The following is a 25,911-nucleotide window of genomic DNA, read 5'->3' on the forward strand; positions in this document are numbered from 1 at the left end:
TTATCTGAGAAACCATATATTTGTTCAGATAGCCATTTACACGCAGGATGGTCTTTATCCATAACACATCTCGAGTTCTGCCACGTGATTCCCGGCACAAAGTGTGTGCACTTCCCAGAATCCCTATGTAATCCCCAGCCACTTGGGGAAGGCAGCTCTCAATAAGTGTGCAAATTGCTGTGAATATTGGGTTTGGTCATTAAAAACCTGAAAGCTTTCTTTGCCAAAATTATCATTGTCGTTAGCGAAATATTGAAGTGTCTCGCTTAAACTCATGTCACGTATCGCTGTTGTGACGTCATTCATTGGATTTGGTCAGTAGACTCGGCGCCATTCATACCATGAAGTCTTTGCCGAGAAAAGTTTTCCTTATTCTTCGTCTTGTAAATTTAATAGAGGGTCAATAGCTATTTTTTAAGAAAACTGCATTCGGCGGTCTCTTTCTATTGGCATTTGGGAGTAAAGTTAAGTGAATCAGCGGGGCAAGGGGTCGGGAGGCGCGAAGGCTATTGATTACGCCGACCCTCGCACTGACACATACATTAGCAAAGAAAGGCCTTTCCAAACACTAGCAGACCCTTAATCACATTAATTCGGAAGAGATTCCCAAATCTTGACTTTGATTGCCCGAGACAACGACTTGCCACTAGGGGGCGACACCAAAGTTTATAATTAGATAAAGAGGTGACGTCACAGATCTCGCGAGATTCTCGTCAATAGTGTGACATCCAGGTAATCCGATGCTGGCTAATTGGTCGGGCGTCCCTCCCCTGCCTGAGCGTTCCCAACTTGACAACCAATACATCGACCATTGATCAGCGGATCCCCGGGGAGTGGATTGCTCGCTGGCTTCCCCCCCTCGCCACAGGGACTCTCACCTTACGTAACATGCTTTACACTTAGGCAGAAATGAGTCGGGCTTGGTTTAACTGATCGGCGGAAAATTGTACCCTTGGAAATGTACACTAGACGGTTTAATTAGGGTTGACACTTCGTGTGTGGTTAACCCAACCCTTCCTGTTACGGGGATTTCTTAGACCATGTCACTTTGTGGTTGGGGGTGTGTATTTTATTGCCGTTCAAGAAATGGCTCTCGGGAGTTAAAGGGTTAGGATGGGTGGGCGAGCGTGGATGGTCTTAATGTTGACTTACTCCTGTGGGATGGGCAGTATGAGCGTAGTGGATTCTTAGATCGATGTAGGGTGGGCGGGGCGGGTTGGATCCTCAGACCGATATGGGGTGGACGTGGTAGATCCTAAGACTGAGGTAGAGTGGGCGGGTTGGGTCCTTAGACCGATGTGTGATCGGCGGGTTAGATCCTTTGACCGATGGGTGGGATGGGTGGATAATTAGACCAATGTGGGGTGGGCAGGACGTGGTGGTTCGTGAGACCGATGTGTGATTGCGGGGTGGATCCTTAGACCGATGTGGAGTGGGCGGGATCGACGCTAAGGCTGATACGGTTAGGGCGGGACATGTTTGATGTTTGGAGCGATGTGGGATCGGATAGATGGTACTGGCGCTTATGCTGAGGAAGATGGCTTGGGTGTGACAGATGCTGGGGTCTGGGTCGGATGGACAGATTGAGATACACATCGGGTCGGGGTTGGACGAATGAGGTGAGTTGGAGTCTGAGGCCCGTGTCGGGTAGGCGGGTTGAAATAGACATTTAGGACAGTGTTGACCAGACAACGTGAGATAGACCCTTTGGTCTGCCTTTGGCGGACACAGTGAGATAGACACTTAGGTCTGTGTTGGGTGGGCACAGGCCGTTGTTCCGTTGACCGTTCAGGCCGGGCGAGATAAACCACATTACTGACAAGTTGAACCAATTTACCTAACTATGTTGCGTGTAACCAACAAGTTTACCCCAATCCAACAATGTCACCCTAGCCAGTTTGTAGAGTGTCTGTCTTAAGGGCAGTATTGCGTGACCACGATATGCCTTATTTGTCGGTAACAGAATACCTTAATGAAGCGAGTTAAAACATACATCAACCCTCAGCCCCTCTCTTGTCTAACTTCATTTGACAATACTGAAATGGCATTACTGAAGTGAAACGCTACATCAATGGAGCAACGGCAGGGTTGTCATCCAATTATTAAATCAGTTAGGGTGTTCACTATACAGCAGTATCATATAACCCATTGATCATACAACCAGGAAACACATATCCAGCCATGCTCGTGTGGGAACCATGCACCACACTGATCCATAATGTCCAATCTCAGCCAGAGAAAATGTTTAAACGCAAATATAATGAAAGGTTCTAGAAATTTACATGTTTTCGAATGAAATGCATACTCGGAAAATACATGCTGCTCCTTGGTCTAGCGAACTGTTTATATGCACAAATTGGTCCCGAGGCCATGTTTGTGTTGATGTATTATTTCGGAAATGAGAATGTTTAAAAGCCCGTGATCTTTTATACGATACGGTCATATCAGTAGCGAACGATCCAAAGCGTCATTTTGTGAACCAATATCGCCATCTCCTACGGGCAATGCTAACGTTATAAATCAAGTAATTAACGCCTCATAACAGGCTAATCGTGTCTGTCCCGTGCTAGATCTACTGGTTCTCGTCAATTTGGCTTACCATCCACACTCCGTTGTATAATTCGCGAGCATGTTCCTCGGAGAGCCAAAGGTTTGAGAAAAATCAAGTCTTCTTGGTCAAACCAATCACCTTTCTTTAGAAGAAACAGTGTTTGTGAGTAAAATCGACAAGATAAGTCTTTGGGTCAAATCAATCATATATTTTTGGTTATGTCTTAAAATTTTCGTACTTTCTTCCGTAACATTGCCTTTGTCCAAAATGAAATGAAAAAGTTGTAAGATCTATTGTCATGTGTTGTTCAAGCTCTCTCTCTCTCTCTCTCTCTCTCTCTCTCTCTCTCTCTCTCTCTCTCTCTCTCTCATAATTTGCAAACCTTTGTGAATATTGATTAACTAAGAGACTAAACTCGCCAGTCATTCCACTCTGCCTGTAACCTTTAGCACACCACAGCCCTGCAATAATCGCAAGCCTTTCCATGTCATGACATGCTCATGATAGAATCGAAATCGTACTACCGATTCTGCTTTTTGCAGAAATTTCTTGTGAATCTGTAAAGGGTTTTGTTGCTTTTATTATTATGAGCAGATTAAAATAAAAAATGCAGCAAAGACGGTTTGGCTGATCCTGGCACAGCCAGGCTGGTTAGGCTCATCATCAGCTCACACACAGCCCAGACAGCGAATGGGACTTCTCCAAGGAAGCGCTGCCTAGTCAAACCCAACCAGAACTTTTCGGAGAATGTGAAGACTCCCCAACACTGCAGCCTTCTGTATTACCCAGATTGTCAGAAGGGCTGTATTCCTGGTAGCAAACCCGGGTACTCTCCCGATGTCAGTCAACAGATTGGGAGGTACCAACCCTAAGGCACCGAGAACAATGGGGAGTCGGACAACTTGGTACTTGGATGCAAGCGTGACAAGCTGGGCATCCGCTGACAATGTGTTGGACAGTCTCTTTAAATTCATTGCATAATCTACATTTCATATTTACATTTGGATGCAAAATCCCACATTGACGGTTTTGAGTGGGAAGTGTTTCACTTTTCAGGCCAGCCGACTTCAAGCGAAGGACTCTCTCAACACATTATTCATAAACTCGATGCAGTGGTCGTTCAGTTAACCGCTCCTTGAAAAACTGAGTCTGGGCCGATTTCATATGGCACTTCGCTTGGTTGACACTCATTTCTGTACCGTCCAGCAGTACAGAACCATCAACAAAATGAACATTGACATTGAGATTATGACCAACATTCTTGGCTCGTTTTAGAAAACTGTGGAATGCTTTGTTTTCATCATGAGTCTTGACATGCTTCACAAGAGGATTATCAGACAAATAAATGTGTGCTAAAGTGCACAAAACAATCCTATCATGAAGAGCCCAAACGTTAATCAAATCAATCAATCAATCACGCCCTCCCTATGTGATTGGTAAATTTAAGTGATTGAGGGAAAAACGAGGGTGGTGGGATCGATTATTATTATTATTATTACTACTACTACTACTACTACTACTACTACTACTGCACTACTACTACTACTACTACTACTACTACTACTACTTCCACGATAATCGTAAGTCGTCATTGCAACGATTATCATGATGAAACTAAACACTAAACATGACCGTAGCCCTTTGATGACCAGGGAACAGAAGACCTAAACCCTGAATGCCTCACTGTATGGTTCCAAGTATTACGACGTTTCGACGTAACACAGTGGACAACTTCCCAAAGGTAAACCTGCTGGCTTTCATACAATTGAATAACAACTTAAACAACGCAGAAATGCAATTTTCCGCATTGAAAGCCTCATAATTTCACGTCAAATCCATTTCGTGAGCGTACCCTGAACAAATAACATTTAGAATGGTATCACATCTGAGAAACTGGATCTGCTTCATCACGGCCCTCAAACCAGATTGAAATTATAGTAGTGTTATATTACTTTCAGAAAAAAACGTATAGCTGTAGGTTCATAATATTCCTGAACAGATATTAATAATGACTTTACAGATAAGCTTGTTTTAGTTTATAAGAATATTCGTGTTCATGTAGTTTTTTTAAATTTGATTGTTTGTTGTTGCTTTATGTCATTAATTGACTATGTTTAGCATCATCACTGCACGCGTCTTGGATTTCAAAGGTAAATCCATTCCATTTTGGTCTTTCCGAGTGGCCATTTTGTAATCTGCAGGAGCGCCTCTTCCTCGGGACTTAGCACTCTTGAAAATTTGCTGAGTTTTAGTCATGCAAAATAACAAGATTTTGTGGATTTTTTTAGATTTTCCACCACCTTTTTAACAAATCAAACGGGGAAAAAATCTGAATTTGCACTTCCATTATTTCATCCACAATGGATGTAGATACATACACAGATACTGAATTAGATTTAAATTATCTTTTATAACATTGCTGCCTGATTAAATCTGATTATTTACTTATTCACTTAATGCATTACTTGTATAATTTGATCATGTCGCCAAGTTTTGGGAATAAATTTCAAGATATTTTTTTTTATGATATTTACTAAACTGTCGGGCAGAAAAGCCCTATACACCCAAGATTGATGATGGCTGAAATGAAACAAACAAACAATGGATTTTCGATGGTGAAGTATTTGATTCGGGTATTAAAGTTATGTTTTGAACATCAACTCTGAAGTGTTTCGGCGACTGGTTTCAACCCTGTAACGTTCTGATAACGTTTGTAAGTCAAATCCAATTTTCAAGTGTATACTTTCTTTTCCCCGGCAGTTTAGATATGATTTGGGGAAAAGAGACATTTTCATCATGTCATGGAACCAACACAACTCAATGTCCATATCTCAACCCCTGTCATTGTCCATAGCGTACATGTCGGTAATGTCCATATTTCAACGTACGTTATTGTCTATATTCTGGTTGCCCTCACTTGTCGGTTGGGTAGCTCGTGGATTAAGAGTTCGCTCGGCACGCCGACAGCCCGGGTTCGATTCCCTACATGGGTACAATGCGTTAACCAAATACCTGGTGTGCTCCGCCCCGATATTTGCTGGATATACTAAAACTGGCTTCAAAACATACTCACTCGCTCCATATAACTGCCTATTATTGTACATATTTTGAAAATCACCATCTCCGTATTTAGTTGTCCATTGTCCATACCTTTCGTATCGACGATGTCCTTGATTCATCTCTGGTCATTTTCTACATTTTACATATAGTTAATGTCCATATCTATCGCTTTTCAATATTCACCACGCATTTATATATCCATATGGACTCATTGCTAATATGTAAGTCACATTCGTCAATTTGGTCGTATTCGTTACAGTTAATTTTAGCCTTCAAACCTCAGCAATAAATTTATATATCTTGTATCATCGGTGTTACCAAAGGACAAGGCTATAAAACCACAATGACAACAAAGTAAGGTTTCAGCATAGTCATATGAAATAATAAAACCCAACCATGACATAGATGGTCTCTAAATGTATATAACACCCCTCCTCATCCTCAACATCCTGCATACACGTCGGCGTCTCATGTGCCTTTCTGAACTAGTTTTGACAAGCACTGGAACAGTAGGAATGAATAGAACAAAAAATGCCTACCCAAGAGCAATATCTGCTATGAGCCATCGTATTCTGTTAGTATCAAAAATAGAAAGAACAGTAAACGCCAAGTTCACGCAATGACCTTGAAAGATTAGAGAACAAGAACACGAGCTGTAAAGCCACGTTACCAAAGTACAACATAGTTCTTTCACGAAGCAGGATTTAGAATTGCGTGATCTCCCCACAAGTTATAGACAAACACAATATTATTGAAAACCATAACTGTCTGTGAACATCTACCGAAACGGAAACATAGAAATAAAAAAGTCATAACGTTTGTATTTTAAGAGCAAAAAGTATATGTTCTTGTGAAGAACGTGGCTTTTAATCCACAATCGCTAGGTTCACATGAACACCCCTGAGACTGGCTAAAAATGAAGATTAAGACCAGACAAGATTTGGAAGTTTTTTTATGTTTGCACTAAACATAATCAAATTATTTGCAAGACACACCAGTAGCTGGTCCATTTAAGCAAATGTTGATGCCGCGATGCTTGGCAAGAGGCGAGTCTGATATAATAAACACAAAATATTCTTCGAAATTGCTTACTGGGCAAAACTGTAATATTCAATCATATTAAAAAGTGAAAAGCGTGTTTATGGATGCAACCTGTGTGTGACATGTGAGGCTAAGAAGTGTACGTAATTGCCAGCATGTCGCAGCAAAACCCAGAACACATGGTGTTTATATAGCGTATGGACTTTAGTTGTTTATGCTTCATGCATATGTTCTGGCATATTTATTATTAGATAATATTTTTTTAAACAAAACAGCTGTGGATTATTCACAATGCTCTATTCTATTCTTAAAGAAAACCCCTTACAAATATAAAACATACATGAAAACCGTCAATAATCTTGATTTATACATCTTTTATTAATGGCTTGTCGTGAAAAGCGTTTTTTTTTCGCCTCCCATGAAGTTCACACGTAGCTAGATAGTGGGTTGGTTTCACAAGTATGTTGAAATTAATCGATTTCTGTAGTTGACATGAAGGTGAAATTCCTCTCCTTTCGTTCTCCCTGCTAAATGTTTCAGAATATTACACTATTTCTACAGAATGTATAGGCATATGCTGCCTGAATGATGCTGACAAATTAGTTAACGGCAACCAGAAAGGTGCTGTTTGCTACAACGCCTAACGGGTTATCAGCATTGTTTGTTGTTTAACGCCGCTCTCAGCAATGTTAGAGCTATAAGACGACGGCCAGTAAATAATCGAGTCTGGACCATACAATCCAGTGATTGATATCATGAGCAACGATCCTTGCCATCGGGGTACGATGATACTCAATCAACCATGTCACCGAGCCTGACCACCCGATCCATTTGGTTGCCAACACCAACGACCAACATGTGTTCCTGGGGCCTTTCTAACCAGGATGTCCCACAGGGCACAACAACGTGTAGGTGGCCCAGATTAATATATAAATCTGAGGATCAGACAATGGCTATCATCTGTTATTCATACCACTGCTAATGTATATATGTAACATTTGTGAGTTCATCTATTAAACATTTCATTGACGGTTGGACATTTTCCAAGTAACGATTTTTTCGTTAAGTCATCGTTATACGAATGGTTGCAACAATGGTCTCGCGTTATAACGAACACCGAGCTCCTGGGGCTCAATAAGACACCATCCTGGGAACTGTACTAGTGTCTCTGTATGAAGCACCTTTCACCATTGTGTCACGTGACGCCGGTTTATAACCGGCGCTGTTACTTCATAGTTAACACATACAAGTGTCCAAACTGAAACAGACATATTCGATCATTTGACCAGTGCATAATAGTACATAATACTTCTAGTGAGATTAGAACATAATACTTGCAGTGATATTAGTACATGATATTTCTGGCGATTTCAGTTCAAAATACTTCTTGTGATAGAGTACATTATACTTCTAGTTATTCAAGTACTTAATTCTTCAGTGATTTCTGTACATAATATTTCTGGTTGTTTTGGTACATAATACTACTAGTAATTTTAGTACATAATACTTCTAGTGATTATAGTACATAATACTTTTAGTAATTTTAGTACATAATACTTCTAGTGATTTTAGTGAATAATGCTTCTAGTGATTTGAGTACATAATACTTCTAGTGATTTGAGTGAATAATACTTCTAGTGATTTCAATACATAATACTTCTAGTGATTTCAATACATAATATTTCTAGTGATTTCAGTACATAATACTTCTTGTGATTTTAGTGCATAATACTTCTTGTGATATAGTACATAATACTTCTTGTGATGTCAGTACATACTCCTCATTCTCAAAATTCATAATGCGACATTTGAATATGATCGCGGGAACGTCCCTTCTAGTTCTCCATGGATACGCGGCACCAGCACCTGTACAGGTCGCCATTAGCCTCCCGCGGGGCCCCACCTGGCCTTGGCCAGATCAATAACGTCTCCTCTTACTCAATTAACTGTTAACAGTTGTGAAAGCACAGAGGTATGCTCTATATGACAGTTATACGTATATTTGTCTCAGTGTAGTAGTATGTCTATCAGCTAAAGATAATATAATGATTGACTCTCACTTCCAAGATTTTACTTGATCCGGGCAGAACTATGAGAACGACGTGCCTTATTTCAAGAGCTTCTGAAATTAGTCGCTAACAGTACAAACTATACTAGAAAACAAGCAACAAAACCCTTTCCATATTAATGATAATTGTCTGCCTAAATTGTACGATTCCGACTATGTCATGAGCATGTGTTATGAATCACTATCAAATAGTGATGATACCATATGTTCGCGAAGGCGTGAGCGTATCCTGCCCCATCGGTGGCACGTGTCACAAATACATGCAAAGGCACGCCAAATGTTCGCCTGAAAACCACGGAAACATACGGTACAAGTCAAAATAGGGAATTGCATCGGACATTATTTTGTCACTGATGCGTCAAAGTGAACTTTTTTTCTAGAAGGTGCTTTTTAATTACTACTTATTTTTTGTGTTCAGTTGAAAACTGTTAAAATTTTGATCTTAGTACGTGGTTTAATATCAAATTGTACAATATCAAGATTGCTCAGTAAATAAAAGTGACCCTGTGCTACTTGTGGTCTCACACACGTGGTCAGTCAGTGACCCCCTGCTACTTGTGGTATCACACACGTGGTCAGTCAGTGACCCCGTGCTACTTGTGGTATCACACACGTGGTCAGTCAGTGACCCCGTGCTACTTGTGGTATCACACACGTGGTCAGTCAGTGACCCCGTGCTACTTGTGGTATCACACACGTGGTCAGTCAGTGACCCCGTGCTACTTGTGGTATCACACACGTGGTCTGTCAGTGACCCCGTGCTAGTTGTGGTATCACACACGTGGTCAGTCAGTGACCCTGTGCTAGTTGTGGTCTCACACACGCGGTCAGTCAGGGACCCTGCTACGTGTGGTCTCACACACATGCTCGATTGTATCAGTACATATATATATGATTACTTGAAAATGCTCATGCAACACTCCTTGTGGCACTATTAGAAAACCAAGTAGATGTAATTTTGTAATGGAGTTAGCAGTGGTAGTAGTAGACGTGGTGATGATGGTGTGCTTGTGATGGGGAAAGCCATGTATCAGAGATGTAGGAAATTATCAGATTTCATATGCACACCAAAATCATCCATAAATATTTGGGTTGTATTGATGGGCGGCAATAATGATAATACTGTCCATCTACATCTCACTCGCTCAATCACTCACTCACTCAATCATTCTCGCCCACTCACTCACTCACTACAATTCTGTGTATGCAGACACGATTGAGTATGTATCGCAGCCATAAGTGGGGAAAGGGAGATTCTAGGTCCACTGATCATATGATATACGTTGTGATAAATCAAACAGACACTCCTACAATCCACTTTGAGACATTCAATTATTGATCAAACGACACATTGTGTTTGAATGCTCTTCAAATGTGTCCACAGGGACGTGATGCACCACGTCGAGGTAAATCGCCCACAGCAAAAGTAACCTCAAGATGATGAAGGATACGTCTGGGATAGTATGTATGCACTGTAACACCTGCTTAACACGAACTTCATCAAGTCGATATATCGATTTAATGGGATATAATTCGATGGTTCCAATAGCTTCTATCAAACAATGTGGTTCCATCAGCTCTCCGTTTGTTCGAACTACGAAAAACTCGATTTTCGAATTAACGAGATTTAATACCTCTTGTCTCGTACTACGGATAAACCGATAGGACTAACTAGGTTTTGCTGTAAACATGTACATGGCTTTATTTCTTCACGAAGAGCTAGTACTGTAGCCGTCTAGGACGTATCCTCTATTACCCAGGGTATCATATCTCTATTCTAAAACGATAAATACCCTCCACCCATTCTTGACCTTATCCTCTCTTTGAGACCGGTTCGAATGACACTATAAAAATAACAGTCCAATCAAATCACACTCATGGGTGAGATAAATCCTATGCTCATTTATTGCTTGGACATCGAACATCTGTACTGCGTCAAGAAAAAGTTCTTTCGATGTCCCGGTAACTGCTCTGCTTGAGTGAATCTGAGAATACGATGTCCCGGTACTGCTCTGCTTGAGTGAATCTGAGCATTTGATGTCCCGGTACCTGCTTTGCTACGAATCTGATGATTCGATGTCCCGTTACTGCTCTGCTTGAATGAATCTAATAATTCGATGTACCGGAACTGCTCTACTTGAGTGAATCTGATAATTCGATGTCCCGGTACCTGCTCTACTTGAGTGAATCTGATAATTCAATGTCCCGGTACCCACTCTGCTTGACTGAATCTGATAATTCGATGTCCCGGTACTGCTCTACTTGAGTGAATCTGATAATTCGAAGTCCCGGTACCCACTCTGCTTGACTGAATCTGATAATTCGATGTCCCGGTGCTGCTCTACTTGAGTGAATCTGATAATTCGATGTCCCGGTACTGCTCTACTTGAGTGAATCTGATAATTCGATGTCCCAGTACCTGCTCTGCTTGAGTGAATCTGATGATTCGATATACCGGTACGGGGATATCGTAAAAATAACACACTTAGTGAATAGAGAGATTGAGATACGCCGCTTCCGAAACCAAGCAATGTTAGTGAACAAATCCAGGGTATTTGCCGTAATGTGGAGACATAATACACTGGAGAATCTAGGATGCCTGGGACATATTTCTTCCCATTCATCCCATATTTGCCTCCCTACATCAAGCCCATTAACCAAATATTCCTTTCACGCTCTCAATACGCTTCAGCTCTTCGTTGTGTCGTACAACCATGGTCTGAAACCATTTCATGAAAAAGTTACTGAAAATATATTACTATTGTATGAAAAAGACACTTTCTGCTTTCTGTGGGATTACTGAAGCAAACGGTTCCATCTCATATCCCCCACTTACAAGGACTGGTATTTTATTGCCCCTCGCATTAAAATTTGACCGTATTTATCGATAAACCTGTCCCGCGTGAAGATCCGCAGACAAGAAGATACAGTTGAACACGCAATATTCTTAGGTGTGGTATAACACGCGGTATGACTGGCAGTTCTTTTGCGTTCGCTGCTCTTGCGTGAATATTGACACCTATATTTAGTTGTATGGTATGTGGAATTATTCATGTAACTTTCTAAAACGTGTGAGGATTCCATGCCATCTTTATGCAATGACATATGCTAGCGAAATCATTTATACGTGAAACCATGCGGCTCAGTCATGTAGGTTGTATACATCAGGCCTTAGCAGGATTTCCTTTTAATGTCAACAATTTTAAGCAGCTGTAATATGTGCTATCACGAATATGATGCACCGCATAGCTGATATCAACGGCTTTTTTTGCGCACAAATATGCTACAAAAGTATCTAATACAGGCTATACAAAAAGTGCATGGTTGTATAAGATTGGATGATTAAAAATGAATTATCTGATTAATATATTTTTAAAGGTGTCAGTGTCCACGATATACGATTTTTAATAATATATTTACATTTGTCACGAGATGTATAATGATGTTAAACCATCTGTTAAATACAAAGGCGAATACAGTGATAATTGTTTATGCTATGGCACGGGTTTAAGACAGGGTGAAATGTTATCTCCAATTATTTTCATTTATATTAAGGATATAGAAGTTAAATGACAAGAATATATAACTTCAGGTACAGATATAAAGGATCATATATTACGAAGAAAGCAGCAATGGATTACGTGCACATTTGAAAAGTTTGTTAGAATATTGTAATACCTGGGAACTTAAACTTTATATTAACAGGACCAAAATAATTAAATTTAAAAAAATCCACAGACATCTGTTGTTCATTACGAAGCAGTACCATCAAAATGTGTTAAGTAGACTTGGCTACTTGGGTGTATTATGTACACAAAATGGTAATTTCCGTGCGTCTATAAACATATCAGCAGAAAGGGGATGCATGTAATGTTTTGATATATATATATAATTTGTCCCAGTATTGTATTAAGGTTGTGGGATATGGGAAATAGTGACCTTGATTGTTCATAGATAGTTCACCGACGATTTTGTAAAAATAGTTTGGGAGTTAAAGTAATGTTTTGGTATATGGAGTCAGGTAGATTCCCACAAATTCAGCGTCTGTTATAAATGGTTAAAAATTGGTTTAAAGCTATTAGAACTGACAACTGTACATTGAAAGATATGTATTCTACACTAGACGTATCCTGTAAGTGGTACAGTAACACAAAATATATTTTAACATTAAATGGTTTGAAGTTTGCCTGGATGTCACCACTGGGTGTTCATCTTAGACTAGTTTCTTTTATTTCATTATCAAAACAACGTTTGCAGGATCAGCCTATTACATTATGGTATCATAAACTTAGAGATACGTCTACTTTTATGTTATATAAGCCATTTAAAGGAGTATTTGGCTACGGAAATTATAATAGTAATATTTTAAATCATAAACATTGTGTTGCTCTAACTAGGTTAATACTGTCATCCAATGCGTTATGCATTGAGACCGTCAGACATGGTAACAATCTGATTCCTCGGGCGGAAAGGCCTTGTACAAATGACAGGGATAATAAATTAGAAGATGAGTATCATTTTGACCACCTCAGATCACGCAATATTTGGAAATAATATCATCATCAGTCGGTATTGAAGATTGTTTGGTTGAAACAGTTCGATCAGCGGAAAATATGACGGTCCAGAAATATACACATATTGAAATACGATGAATGAGGCCAAGGTGGTTTGTGCAAAATAAAATGTTTCTGTTTGTCTGTCTAAAATATATCGTGTTCCCTTACACGAAATTATCATTTTTACCAAGAACAACACACTGAGAGTAGCAGGAAGTTAATATAAGCGACAAAACCCTTTCCATATTGATAAGAATTCTCTATACGCATATGCACCCGTGAAGATACGGGTTAGAATTCCAGACTGGATAGCGTGGTCAGGCACGCTGACTTGGTTGATGCATGTCATCGTATCCTAACTGCGTAGATTCATGCCCACGATGTCAATCACTGGATTGTCTGGTCCAGACTCGATTATTTACAGACCGCTGTCATATAGCTGGAATATTGCTGAGTGCAGCGTTAAACAACAGACAACAAACGTCCTATGTTTTCGTGAAGACGTTACCACCATCGAGTACATACATTACCAGAGCAGGCCTACATACAGCAAGGCCATCATTCTTCCATATATGAAGGGAGCCCTCATTGATATCACACATCGCTATATGTGAAGAGATTTTAGCCACAGAGAAAAAATACATGCTTTTGAAAGCATGGGCCTGTTGTTGCACTGATTTAGTCGACGGGAAAGTTTAGCAAAGACGTAATGATACATCTTAATGGCAATGTCAGCAATCAATACAACATTCAATACCTCCGTTATGCATCGTGCTCGGGCATATTGAATAGCCGTCTTGTCATGTCTGTTTAGACCTCACTTTAGGCAAGGAAATATTCGTTCTGCAAGTGCATCTCAGCCTGGTCCTTGTGTGGTTTGTATTAGCGATTTGATTTGCCTTTCAATATACTGCAAGCGTTCTTACTTCTCATGTTGCATGACATACATTTTTCTTTCTATTTTCTGTTTGATATGCAGTTCTCTTTAATATGTCGTCTCTTTTTGCGATTAAAATGCTGAATTTCCTTACAAGAGTAATAATTATTTTGTAAATGATAATATTGAAATATTGATTCACTTTGCAAACATGATGTATGGGAAAATATTTAATGCAACTCACAGTGACATGGATTCTTCTTCGTCTTGTCCAGTGTGACTTCTTTGAGTGGCATTTAGAAGTTGGTGTGATGAAGAAAGACGAGTTCTATGGATGAATAACTTCTTTATTACAATTAGTGCGACGTTTCGGTGTAGATCCTAACTCCTTTATCAAGCAAGTGACACCCTGACTTGCTTGATAAAGGTGTTAGGATCTACACCGAAACGTCGCACTAATTGTAATAAAGAAGTTGTTCATCCATAGAACTCGTCTTTCTTGTCCAGTGTGGATTCACGTTTCACTTTTGGTTTAAGCATACATGCTCTTGTGATTCAGAATCAAACACTCGGGTTTTAATAAATTACAGACATATATATATATATGTAGATATAAAAGTTTAACATGTCTACAGCATGGTATTTCAGTGTAAATGAATACAGTTTTAGCTGCACGGAAATAAACTTTAATACGAATGTTTCCATATTCACATATATACTAACGTCATTGTTGCATGGCGGACACCCTTCATTCACTAGAGGTGATAACGGTGATGCATAACTATATATCTCACATATAACTTTATATCGAACATAACTATATATCTCACCCGTCTCGTGAACACATGGTGGCATGGTGCCATAATACATTTACAGTGATTCGTAAGTGTAGTTCTTGAACATGCGGTTTTTAGTTTGTTTGAATTCATTTCTTTTCATTAGGCATTAATATGTGTTGACATTAAAAGGGAATTAAAGTATTTCATTTCAGAGTACATGTATCTTTAATTCACAATGACTACACAATTCTAATTAATCAAAATTTGCCATATACATGTGAGTGATTGAGTTGTGTTTTACACCGCTTTAAACTGTAGTTCATTAATAACACGGCATGTCAGCTAAATTTGGGAGGAAAGTCCGAAATGATGTAAGTTTGAGACTTTTTGATAAAATTCCACGAGTACGGGTAACCTAGAATCATAATCAGGGCCAATCTGGGCCCCTAGCCCACGATCATAGATTTCTGGGGAACATTAAGAACGGAACTGTGCTCGTTGAAATACGGCGCCACAGGCGACTTGGCCACCCATGACCTTGCATCCGAAGTACACATGATAAAGTGACATGCAATGTTTAAACATTTATCAATGCACAAACCTACATATAGAGTACGAGTTTGTCGTAAAACATTCAGTCTTAATGAACGCGATATTTGTGAAACACAAGTTTAAAAATACATCTGTGGCAAACATGATATCAACGAAATAATGTGATTACCCTTGAAACAGTTCCAGCGCATACTGATGCATCTTTCACAATGTCAAAGTTTTACGTCAGTTTAATGGGCCCATGTAGAATACAGTCTTCCAACTAGGGATTCAGCCTTATGAATTATACACATACATTATATATTTATCTGTACTGACGTTTGATGATGGTTTGTCCTGGAGGTTTCCTGACTTGAAGAACAATGCGATGATAGCGCTAACGTCACAACGACCTCAAAGTGTTTAGGCAGTAAAAAGCATTAAACTGTCTTGAGGAGAACCTTTAACATTTTGTAACATGCAGGTTGTGATCATGCTGAATTTCTGTGCAGATAACCAAGATACACTTTGTAATTACTTATTCATCCAATAGCCTGTCTGTCGCGACGTTCAGATATACTTAACTGTCTTTACAAGAGCACACGACACTGGTAGGTAATATAACTCAAGATAATATTTCATTTTTCTTGTTTACAGGTCGTCCCATGGTAGGCGTCAGACAACAAACACTGACCTCCTAATGCAAATGGTGTGAGTAGTGGCGGGTGCTGCCGGTAGAACAGGGTATGCGAACACCTGGTGTCATCACTGATATTCAGTAATGCATTCATATAATTTTCACCACTATTGTGTCTTTTTATGCCAAAAATGAATCTGTTTCGGCAGATATTTGAGGCTGATTATTTATATATTTATATTTATATAAAACCAAGGGTATTGCCCCATTTTGGTCATGTTCCATGGGTGAGTGAGTAATGTGCAGATTAACGCCACATTCAAGCTTTTGAGTAATGTGCAGATTAACGCCACATTCAAGCTATTGAGTAAAGCGACCACCTCTGTGGTCTAGTGATAAAGCGTCCGCTCGGAGAACGGAATGTCCGGGTTTCGATCCCCGGCCGCGTCATACCAAAAGACGTTAAAAGATTGTACTTGTTGTTACCATGTCTTGCGCTCGGCATTGCGGCGCCTTAGATGACTGGGTCGCCCGTGCCCACTATAATAACGTGTACTCTAACTTCATGATATCAGCTGATACTTCTCTGTACTGGGTTAGGTGTTGTGTTTGCTAACAACTTCAGCAACGTCATTGCGTGTCGGTTCAATGTGGCAGGAAGCCCAAAACGAGGCAGCTTTTTAACGATAACCACTACGTGACACCATGAAATCGAGTATGGTGCTGACATCGGATCCTGACGCACCTCACTTAATTATTTAACCTTATATAATTATATGAATGGCTTGAACAAGATGGCGTTAAAACATGGAAAAAACTATATTTAATATCGTTGCTTGGATCATCCACAGAAAAACAGTATGATTTTATTTTCAGCTGCTTGCAGTGTGTTAGCGTTACAGAATTTTAAACTAGATAAAGAAATCGGTAATAGAAGCTTTGGCAGTAGAAATGATAACAATCATTGACAATAATGTGAAAGCTGCAAGATACACTTGTCGCCGGGAATGCCATTTGCCTATGTGATATGCTCATGGAATGATCTGATAACGTTCTCATGTGAGATATGTTATATTTGAGCTTACAATTCAAAACTCTGATAATGGCGTTATATCTTACTTCCGTTGCCTTGACGTAAACCTGCTCCAATCTACGTGATAAATATAAATATAAAACTCTGAATTTATCCAATTCGGGCCAATGGCTATTTGGGTAATTGCTCTGTGTAGAGTTGCTTCCCTTAACTGTGCCAGGATCCTTTTGCCGTGGGTTTGAATCTTAGTTTCGCCCAGATTATGATCCTTAGTCATGCCCATATACCCAGTGTGGTCTCACCAGTGTGGTAAACGTCCCTCGTGTCTTGTTGTCTTACTCTGAACACATGGATTAAGTATTGGAAGGGCCGAGGAATCTCATCCGTGTAACGTTGTGCCTTTAACGTCCCCAGAACTTGCACCAATTTGCTACCAGCGTAGGAGATGGCTGCCCTCTTTCTCACACTACCACCACCAAATCTGTCCGCTTTCTGTCTGCAGTTTCGTGCATAACGTACCTCGCGGCGCATCTAAACACGACGTGTACCATCCGCAAGGCGAAGGATGAAACGTGACTCGTCACTAAACCAAACTTGTCTCCATCGCAATTGTGGCCATCACCCAACAAGTGATGTTGCACGTGCATATCATGTTGGTGTGTTTCGGCGCCAGGCTCTCACGTGGTTGTGTTTTTGCGATTGTTCCATCTTTTCACCAAATTTCTGCAGTTACTCATTCTTTCCACAAAAATCAATCCCAGTCCATGCAGGAATGACCAATTTATTTTTGGTATTTTGTATGGATGTCGGCAACACCCTGTCAGATATTTACGATTTTACTACTTTTGCGCTTCTTTTTTTGCAGAGTATATTTCTTGAATACTATCTCATTCGACTAGTGGCCACGAGTCAAAATCGTTTATATCAAACCGACCTCGATACACATGATGAACATCAGTGCAATTGAGACACATAACAACGATGTGAGTGAGTATGGTTTTACGCCGCTTTTAGCAATATTCCAGCAATATCACGACTGGGGACACCAGAAATAGGCGTCACACATTGTACCCATATCGGGAATCAAACCCGGGTCTTCGGAGTGACGAGCGAACGATTTAACCACAAAGCAACCCGGCCGCCCCAACAACTATGGACAGATAAGCAATACGCCATCATACGGCGTTCAACGCTTGCCTGTATAGCCATTTAGTGAATCAAAATCTCGGGAATCTAATCTGCTTTATATCCTTAATGTCGTGTTGTTAAATCACTTCACATAACTATTAGTTTAATAGACGATATCTTAATATTAGCCGTATCAACTATAGTCGTGTGCCATGATGTTCAGCTTAGTCCAGTGCACTCCAACAGGTGAGGTGAAATGGGGTTTAATTATGTAGCAACGTGTGTGTGTGTGTGTGTGTGTGTGTGTGTGTGTGTGTGTGTGTGTGTGTGTGTGTGTGTGTAGCAGTGTGAGTGTAGCTGCTTGTACTAGTCCGGACTGATGCCGATTTATAGTGCTAGCACAGTAAGATACCATGCCGCAGTTTAACATGAATACCCCACTCAGTGTACTGACTCCGAGCCGACCAGTCCTTGTTTAAGCCCCTTAATGCCGAGCCCCAGACAGGGTAACAACAAGTACCATCTTTTAACGTCTTTTGATGTGACGCGGCCGGGGATTGAACCCCGGACCTTCCGCTCTCAGAGCAGGCGCTCTATCACTAGATCACGGGTGCGGTCGCACTCCAACAGAACAAGCTTCAGCTGACTGGCGGGGTAGCCTACTGGGTAAAGAGTTCGCTCGTACCACCGAAGGCCCGGGTTCGACAACCCTCATGGGTACAATGTGTGCAGACCATTTCTGGTTTTCATCTACGTGATATTGCTTGAATATGCTAAAAGTGGCTTTATCATCTAAGTGAGTGAGTGAGTGAGTTGGGTTTAACGCCGCTTTGAACAGTATTCAAGTTATATCACGGCGTCAGCTTATTTAAAGCCAGTACGGATACCTGGTACGTTAACCGCTGACTGTCGTTTCAGTGTTTGTCAAGATTCACTATGGGAATTCTGGGGCAGTATAGTTCCCCTATGCTGTGGTAAGCAACGTAACCTGGCTGATTGTGTGTCATCGTACGCAGACGAAGGCGTTCAGTGATCACGCTATCAGTTACTGGTTTAGAGGAATATTCTAGTCTATCACCCCGGTAATATTTCGGTACCAAACAGGGGGCAAATTATGACAGGTTTAAACTTAAAGGTCATGCTATCTCCAAGTACGATAAATATGATAGCATTTGAAATCGAGTAGATTTGCATGTTTTTTTTAAAGGTCTTTTGAAGGTCTCCAAAGTTGGCACAGGAGAAGGGCCAGTACTATATGTTGTCCGGTGAGTAGTACATAATTCACTTCTTTGTTTACTTCCTGTCTGGATATTTGGACCATAGCAACAGTTATTTACGAACACATTCAGTTCACACACTAACTACAAGCGGTATGCCAATGTTCAGATCAGGTTGAACTTTGGTCACCGTTATAGAAGGCGTTATATGACGTATACCACTGTTCATTTCAGATGGTACCGGGGCGGTCGTGTAGCCTAGTGGTTAAAGCGTTCGCTCGTCACGCCGAAGACCCGGGTTCGATTCCCAACATGGGTACAATGTGTGAAGCCCATTTCTGGTGTCCCCCGCCGTGATATTGCTGGAATATTGCTAAAAGCGGCGTAAAACCAAACTCACTCACTCACTCACTCAGATGGTACCACATGAGCATATCCATTAGGGAAACACTATGTATAACTGCGTCAGTAGATCGACAGTCAGTTAGTGAAGGCAATGCCCTTCTCGAGCGATTCTATAAATATGAATTCTCAAGCCATATCACGGCAGAGGATAACAAAATGGGCTTCCCACACAATACCCATTTGAGGAATCAAACCTGGGTGTGACGAAAGAACGCGTTACCCACAAGACTACCCCACAGTCCCTTTGTTTAAGCTGCTGTCACCGGGGACACTACGGCCTGGTTTCCTGTCCTTGAACACCTGGGCCCATTTGCACAAAACAATCTTAGCGCTAAGACTATTGTAAGCCTATGTTAAAGTATGGGAGTTAAGATCATCGTTTTAAGATCGTTTTGTGCAAGTGGGCCCTGGTGTCCTCACTGTGAATCTGTGATTGGTTGATTCTCGTGGGATAAATTTAGATCACTGCTTTCCATTTACGCGGACTGCGACATCCTCAGCATTAACAGAACATGATTAATTACGGCGTGTCATGATTATCGATAATTTGTTCACGAAAACAAAGTCCGCAGTAAATGCAGCAAAATAAAACAATGCAACAGCATGCCATACGCTTCCATAGCTTAGGAAACCGATCGATAATGGCATGATACAGATTTACAGTGCTTATAGCATTAAATATAATTTGATAACCTAACACTATCAGGGGACGTGTATAGGTCATCCCGATGTCTCACGGTATGAGGGCATTACAATATGATATAAATACATATACATGTACAAATATACATATCATGAAATTATTGCTATTTCCGATCACGGGTGCAGAGTTGCGTCCCTTACAAGTGCCAGAATACTATGATCATGGGTTCGAATCCCAGATTCTCCGTGATTATGATTCTTGATGTCAGCCTGTCCTTATTCGTACGCTCCCCAAAATTGGAAGATGTGAAAGACCGGGCTTTCTTCTTCAAATACACAAATATGTATAATATGTGTAAACAAATGTACATGCGTATGGATATGTATAAAATGTATAACATTATTAAAAATACATATGTAAATGTATAACAAATGCATTGTATGTATAACATGTATTAAAAATACATATGTATTGTATAAAATGTATACTACGAGGGGCGTTCAATAAGTTTTGCAACTTCAATATAAGACCTAGAGCTGTAGGGTGGGTGATTTAACTGTACAGCCCAGACTTAGCCCCCAGTGACTATTTCCTGTTCCGGCAAATGAAATCTGCCCTACGTGGAAGACGCTTCCATGATGACAGAGGACATAAAGGCTGCCGCAGAGGCGTGGTTAGAGGGCCAATCTGCGGATTTCCATAAAAGTGATATTTAAAGCTTAAAGGACCAATGGAATAGGTGTATTGAGTTGAATGGAGATTATATTGAAAAATAAAAGTGCAAAAGATATTCTGCGACTTGGTCTTATATTGAAGTTGCAAAACTTATTGAACGCCCCTCGTATGTATAAAATGTATAATCTGTATGATGGGAATAGAATGAAAATAAGTCAAAGGTTGACCCGCATTATTGACAGGCTTATATAACATATGTGTGTGTGTGTAGAAACAGCACAGTGAAGTTCGAACTCTCAGGCACAATATAGTAATAATTAAATAAGTGGAGTAAGAAATTTCAATGAACACAGTTTTAATTGGCTAGCGCTTTCAACTCGTACCACGTACGAGTCTCATCAGGCCATAGGGAGTGAGTGAGTGAGTGTGTCTGCGTGTGTGTCTGCGTGTGCGTGTGTGTGTGTGTGTATATATATATATATATATATATATATATATATATATATATATATATATATATATATATATATATATATGTGTGTATTTGAAGATAGATAGTGACCTGTGACATTTTCTGTCATAAATATTTAGTGATCTTATTGATAGTCACTGATAATGCTTGCTTACTTTGGTATTTTCATGGCATCAAATGAGTCTCATATTACGATTGTTAATGTGTTATGTATCTGGACGCTTGTCAGTTGTACATTGGTGTCCTACTGCTGATGTATACAGCATAGACCTACGTGTACAGGGTGAAGGGGTATTAAATGACATGTCTTGGATGATGGATTGAAATGAAAACAAACACGTTCATCAAAACTTCATGATAATAGTACATGAATAATTGAGTTGATCGACAGAGTAAATAGTTCATTCACAACGACGATCTAGTGGCTGGCATTCAAAATGTCACCTCTTTACAAGCGGTGAGATACACGATAATACACTATTGATCCAATAGAATTCCAACCCATATAAAGAATTCCAACGTCATTTCTGGAATCATATCCAATCACAAAGAATCTGTTACAGTATGTATAAACCAACGCTTATCTTCGAATTGACAAACAAGGCACGTTAAACGCATTTCACATACCCCCAACCCGTGATGAGGCATCGCTCTTGATGTTAGGAGCTGATGTAGGCTTTTTTGTCTGTATGTAATATACATGATAGTAGATACGATGTTTGAAGTTTGTCTTTAATATCCTTTTCTGGTGGTCATAACAAGCTTATATTATTTGAATGTTAATCCCAAGATACATCTATTCGAATAATAGCTTGTCGGTTGAGTGCGTGTGCATTGGGTATTACGTGGCTTGTCTGTAGGCTAATGGCTAAGCGGGGACTAGTGGACGTCAGGTGGTATTTCAAGAAAATATACTCGGAGTGAGTGCTTGAAATAATTTGTGTACATTACGGAATCCTTAACTTGGTTTACCACTTGTTGGGGCACAAATTGAAAGATTAATGTAATATTTTTATTTTTGCAGTTGAATTAAACATCCCCGGGTGGTAAGCTCAGTGTGACGCTACTGGTTGTGAACGACGCCGTGACCATGATGCCACCACGGACGTTATGTAATTAGTGGGGATGTCCTGCTGGCCGTGTGTGTAATGGTGAAGCTATCGGGGAGAATTGCACTTGCAAGAAATATTCTCCAGTTGATTATGACTGTCAACCCTCATCGAACGACCCCCCTCCCTCCTCCCCTACCCCCCCCCCCCCCCACACACACACACACATCAGAGACACACACCCCACACCTCCTAAACCACACGCCACGCCACGCCACGCCACATCATACCATACCACGCCACATCACATCAGACAACTGCACACCAAATTACGCCACACCACAACAGCCAACACCACTCCACACCACGTCACATCAGACATCACATCAGACAACACCACGCCACATCAGACAACACCACACCACACCACACAAACACACACCACACCACACAACATCACCACACATCACACCACAGCACACAACACACATCCCCACCCCGCACCGACACAATGACAGTACGCGTGTACCCCAGCTACACCAGTGTGGTGGGTGCCCGATGTAAGTGTAACTATAGTATTGACGTTTATAGTTTCAATACATTCATCAACTCGATTCCAACTTGCTGTGTCATTTGCCCAGAACTCGACCTTTCAACACCCAACGTGTTACCCATGAAAAGTACGAGAACACCCGGTGTCGCCAGTGATATGTCAGTTACAGTAAACTACGGTTATAACGAACTCGAAGGGACCACTAATTTTAGTTCGTAATAACCGTTGTTCGTTATAAACATATATACAGCATTTATACAACAAATGTTCGGGACTAATGAATAGGTTCGTTATATCCGTCAGTTCATTATAAGCGTGTTCGTTATAAACGTAGTTTACTGTATTTTGAATAATTTCGATCTTATTTTTGTGACTGAGCTACAGGAAAGAATACCATATGGTATTGACATTTCAATGTTTCTGTCGACTCGAAATCTTAACTTCACCAACAGGGTTAGAATACCCTCCCCCACCCGTATATCACCCAATGCAATAAACGTTAACATGTGAAGGTCCAGCACATGTAGATTCATCCGTATCTGCATCGCTCGTGATGAAGGACAATGTTGTATGGTAAAGTGCCAGTATACAATATACATGCAATAGATGTGCTGTTTGATCATACAAAGATTACATTATTTTAGCAATAATTCCTAAATACACTTATTCTCAAAGCGTTGATTTTGTGATTAATTAACTGCCAAATATATGATGATGCTCTATAATTCATTCGTCATCGTTACATTACAAACTAGAGTAATATTCCACTCAAATACTTGAAATATGTTTAAACATTAAAAGCAAGGTAACTGATATTCCACCTATATGCGTCCGATTTAATTAACGGATAGAAAATCAATCTCCATCTATATACATAAAGAATTTATTGTTTCTCTATCTTATTTTCGCTGAACGTTTCCAACCAAAGATAAGAAAATACACAAAATAATTTATATGGTTGGCGGTTTACGGAAACACATAGGACCTAGAGTAGTCGCCATCGCTTGCTGTGATGTCAATGCGATTCCAGTGTGGACGGCTTGGTGACGGTGGTCGTCACCAACTGTGGTGTATCCACACACCTCTCCTTCAACATTAAAAGCGTCTTGTGTTCTGTTAAATGTTCTTATATACTAAGGGTTATTCGTGCCCCCTGTGACGCGATGTGGCACTTAGCATTATACCATTCACCCATTTCCTTTATAAATCATAAATAGTCTAAGCACAAGCGTGTTATCGACATCCCGTTATGTAACCTATAGGTGAAAAGTAGACATTGCTTATCCTTTGGTCAAAACGTCTAAATTTATGCAGTCGTTATCTTGCATCACCTTGTTCTTACTATAACTGCTCTAACTGTTCATATAAACACAATAAAAGTGTAATCATTCCAGTTTAATATCGCCGCCACCACTTTGTCAAATCGTTTACCTAGCGCTCGCTACGTCTGAATGCACTTAACTGAGACAACATACCACTGTAGTAGACATGCACAATAAACAACGTACCTGGAGCCTGCAGGATGACGATAAACACACCAAGCCCCGCAATAAACATTCCAGAACACTCCATAACTCGAAGCAACACGAAGCACAGAAAGTTTCCAAATCACTGATTGGGGGTACTCCCAATCAGGTCCTCACGACTCCTGTATCCTCTGCCTATCCTTCCTGCGTCCGCCGAGACCAAAGATTTATCTCCTGAGCAGGATCGTCAAGGAGCTTCCTTTAATTGCCTTAGTTCTTCCAAATTCGCCACCAGTATCAATGAAGCTCTTTAAAAATTAACATCTCGTGGCTAGCGGCTGTTAAGATGACATGATGATAGGTGTTGGTCAAAGAATTGGATAAGATACCTAGCTTTCGTTGGTAATCTGGCCCTTGAATATTCAAGTCTTGCGGACTCGTTGACTTTATTTACGAAAGCTAATTAGACACATTGCAAAGTCCCCCTCAGACCTTATAATTATGTTCTTCGACATTAAGATAATTAAAATGATCCTCACGGGAAATTTCACAGATAGAATGACATAATATCATCCGTATGAATAGATGTTGAGACACTGTTCCAAGTATCCAAAACAAGATGATCTAAGTAAAGTTTCCTTAGTCCCGAACTTGTGACAATCCGTTCAGAAACACCACTGTCTTGGGAGAAACAAAGGTGCTCAAATGTGTCAATTAAGACCGACGTGTCACTCATTCACAACCGCTGATGTCCGTTCCCTCCTCCCGGCGATGCTAGGAGTCTGGCCCTATACTGAGAGTACCCCGAGACTCACGAGATGAGCGCGAGCGGAGTACTTGGTGATCGCTCTATTGCTGGTTGGTTGATTGGGACGCAGACCGATGGCGGGCGGGCGGGCAGGCTCTTCCCTCGACTGTCGAGAGGGGACTAAATGTAAGACAACTCGCAGAGAGGGAAGTATCGACCGTATTAACATACAGTTAGCAATCACTTGTAAAACAAATATCAGCAAAGACAAACACCCGCTACACCGCAACATAACGAAGTGATATAAGAGTCGTAATTATTGATGAAGAAATGGACTCAGCGGGATGGTGGTACAGGCAGACATTGTTTATGATTTGAATTGAACATCAGCTGATGAAGGGGGATGGGACCGGAGAGCCCTG

At 40.5% G+C, this 25,911-nt stretch overlaps 1 protein-coding gene across 1 annotated transcript in view; it reads right to left on the reverse strand.

Annotated features, from left to right (window-relative positions):
- LOC139449887 (uncharacterized) overlaps positions 1-25,615 on the reverse strand; it is a 131,776-nt gene extending 106,161 nt beyond the window's left edge. Inside the window, exon 1 of the mRNA XM_071231462.1 lies at positions 24,784-25,615. Coding sequence (XP_071087563.1) covers positions 24,784-24,847 — 64 coding nt within the window. The 5' untranslated portion in view covers positions 24,848-25,615. The remainder of the gene's footprint in view (positions 1-24,783) is intronic.
- Between the last annotated feature and the right edge of the window lie 296 nt (positions 25,616-25,911).

Source organism: Haliotis cracherodii, unplaced genomic scaffold, assembly GCF_022045235.1.
Source record: "Haliotis cracherodii isolate W230 unplaced genomic scaffold, xgHalCrac1.p SCAF_8, whole genome shotgun sequence".
Lineage (NCBI taxonomy): Eukaryota > Metazoa > Mollusca > Gastropoda > Lepetellida > Haliotidae > Haliotis > Haliotis cracherodii.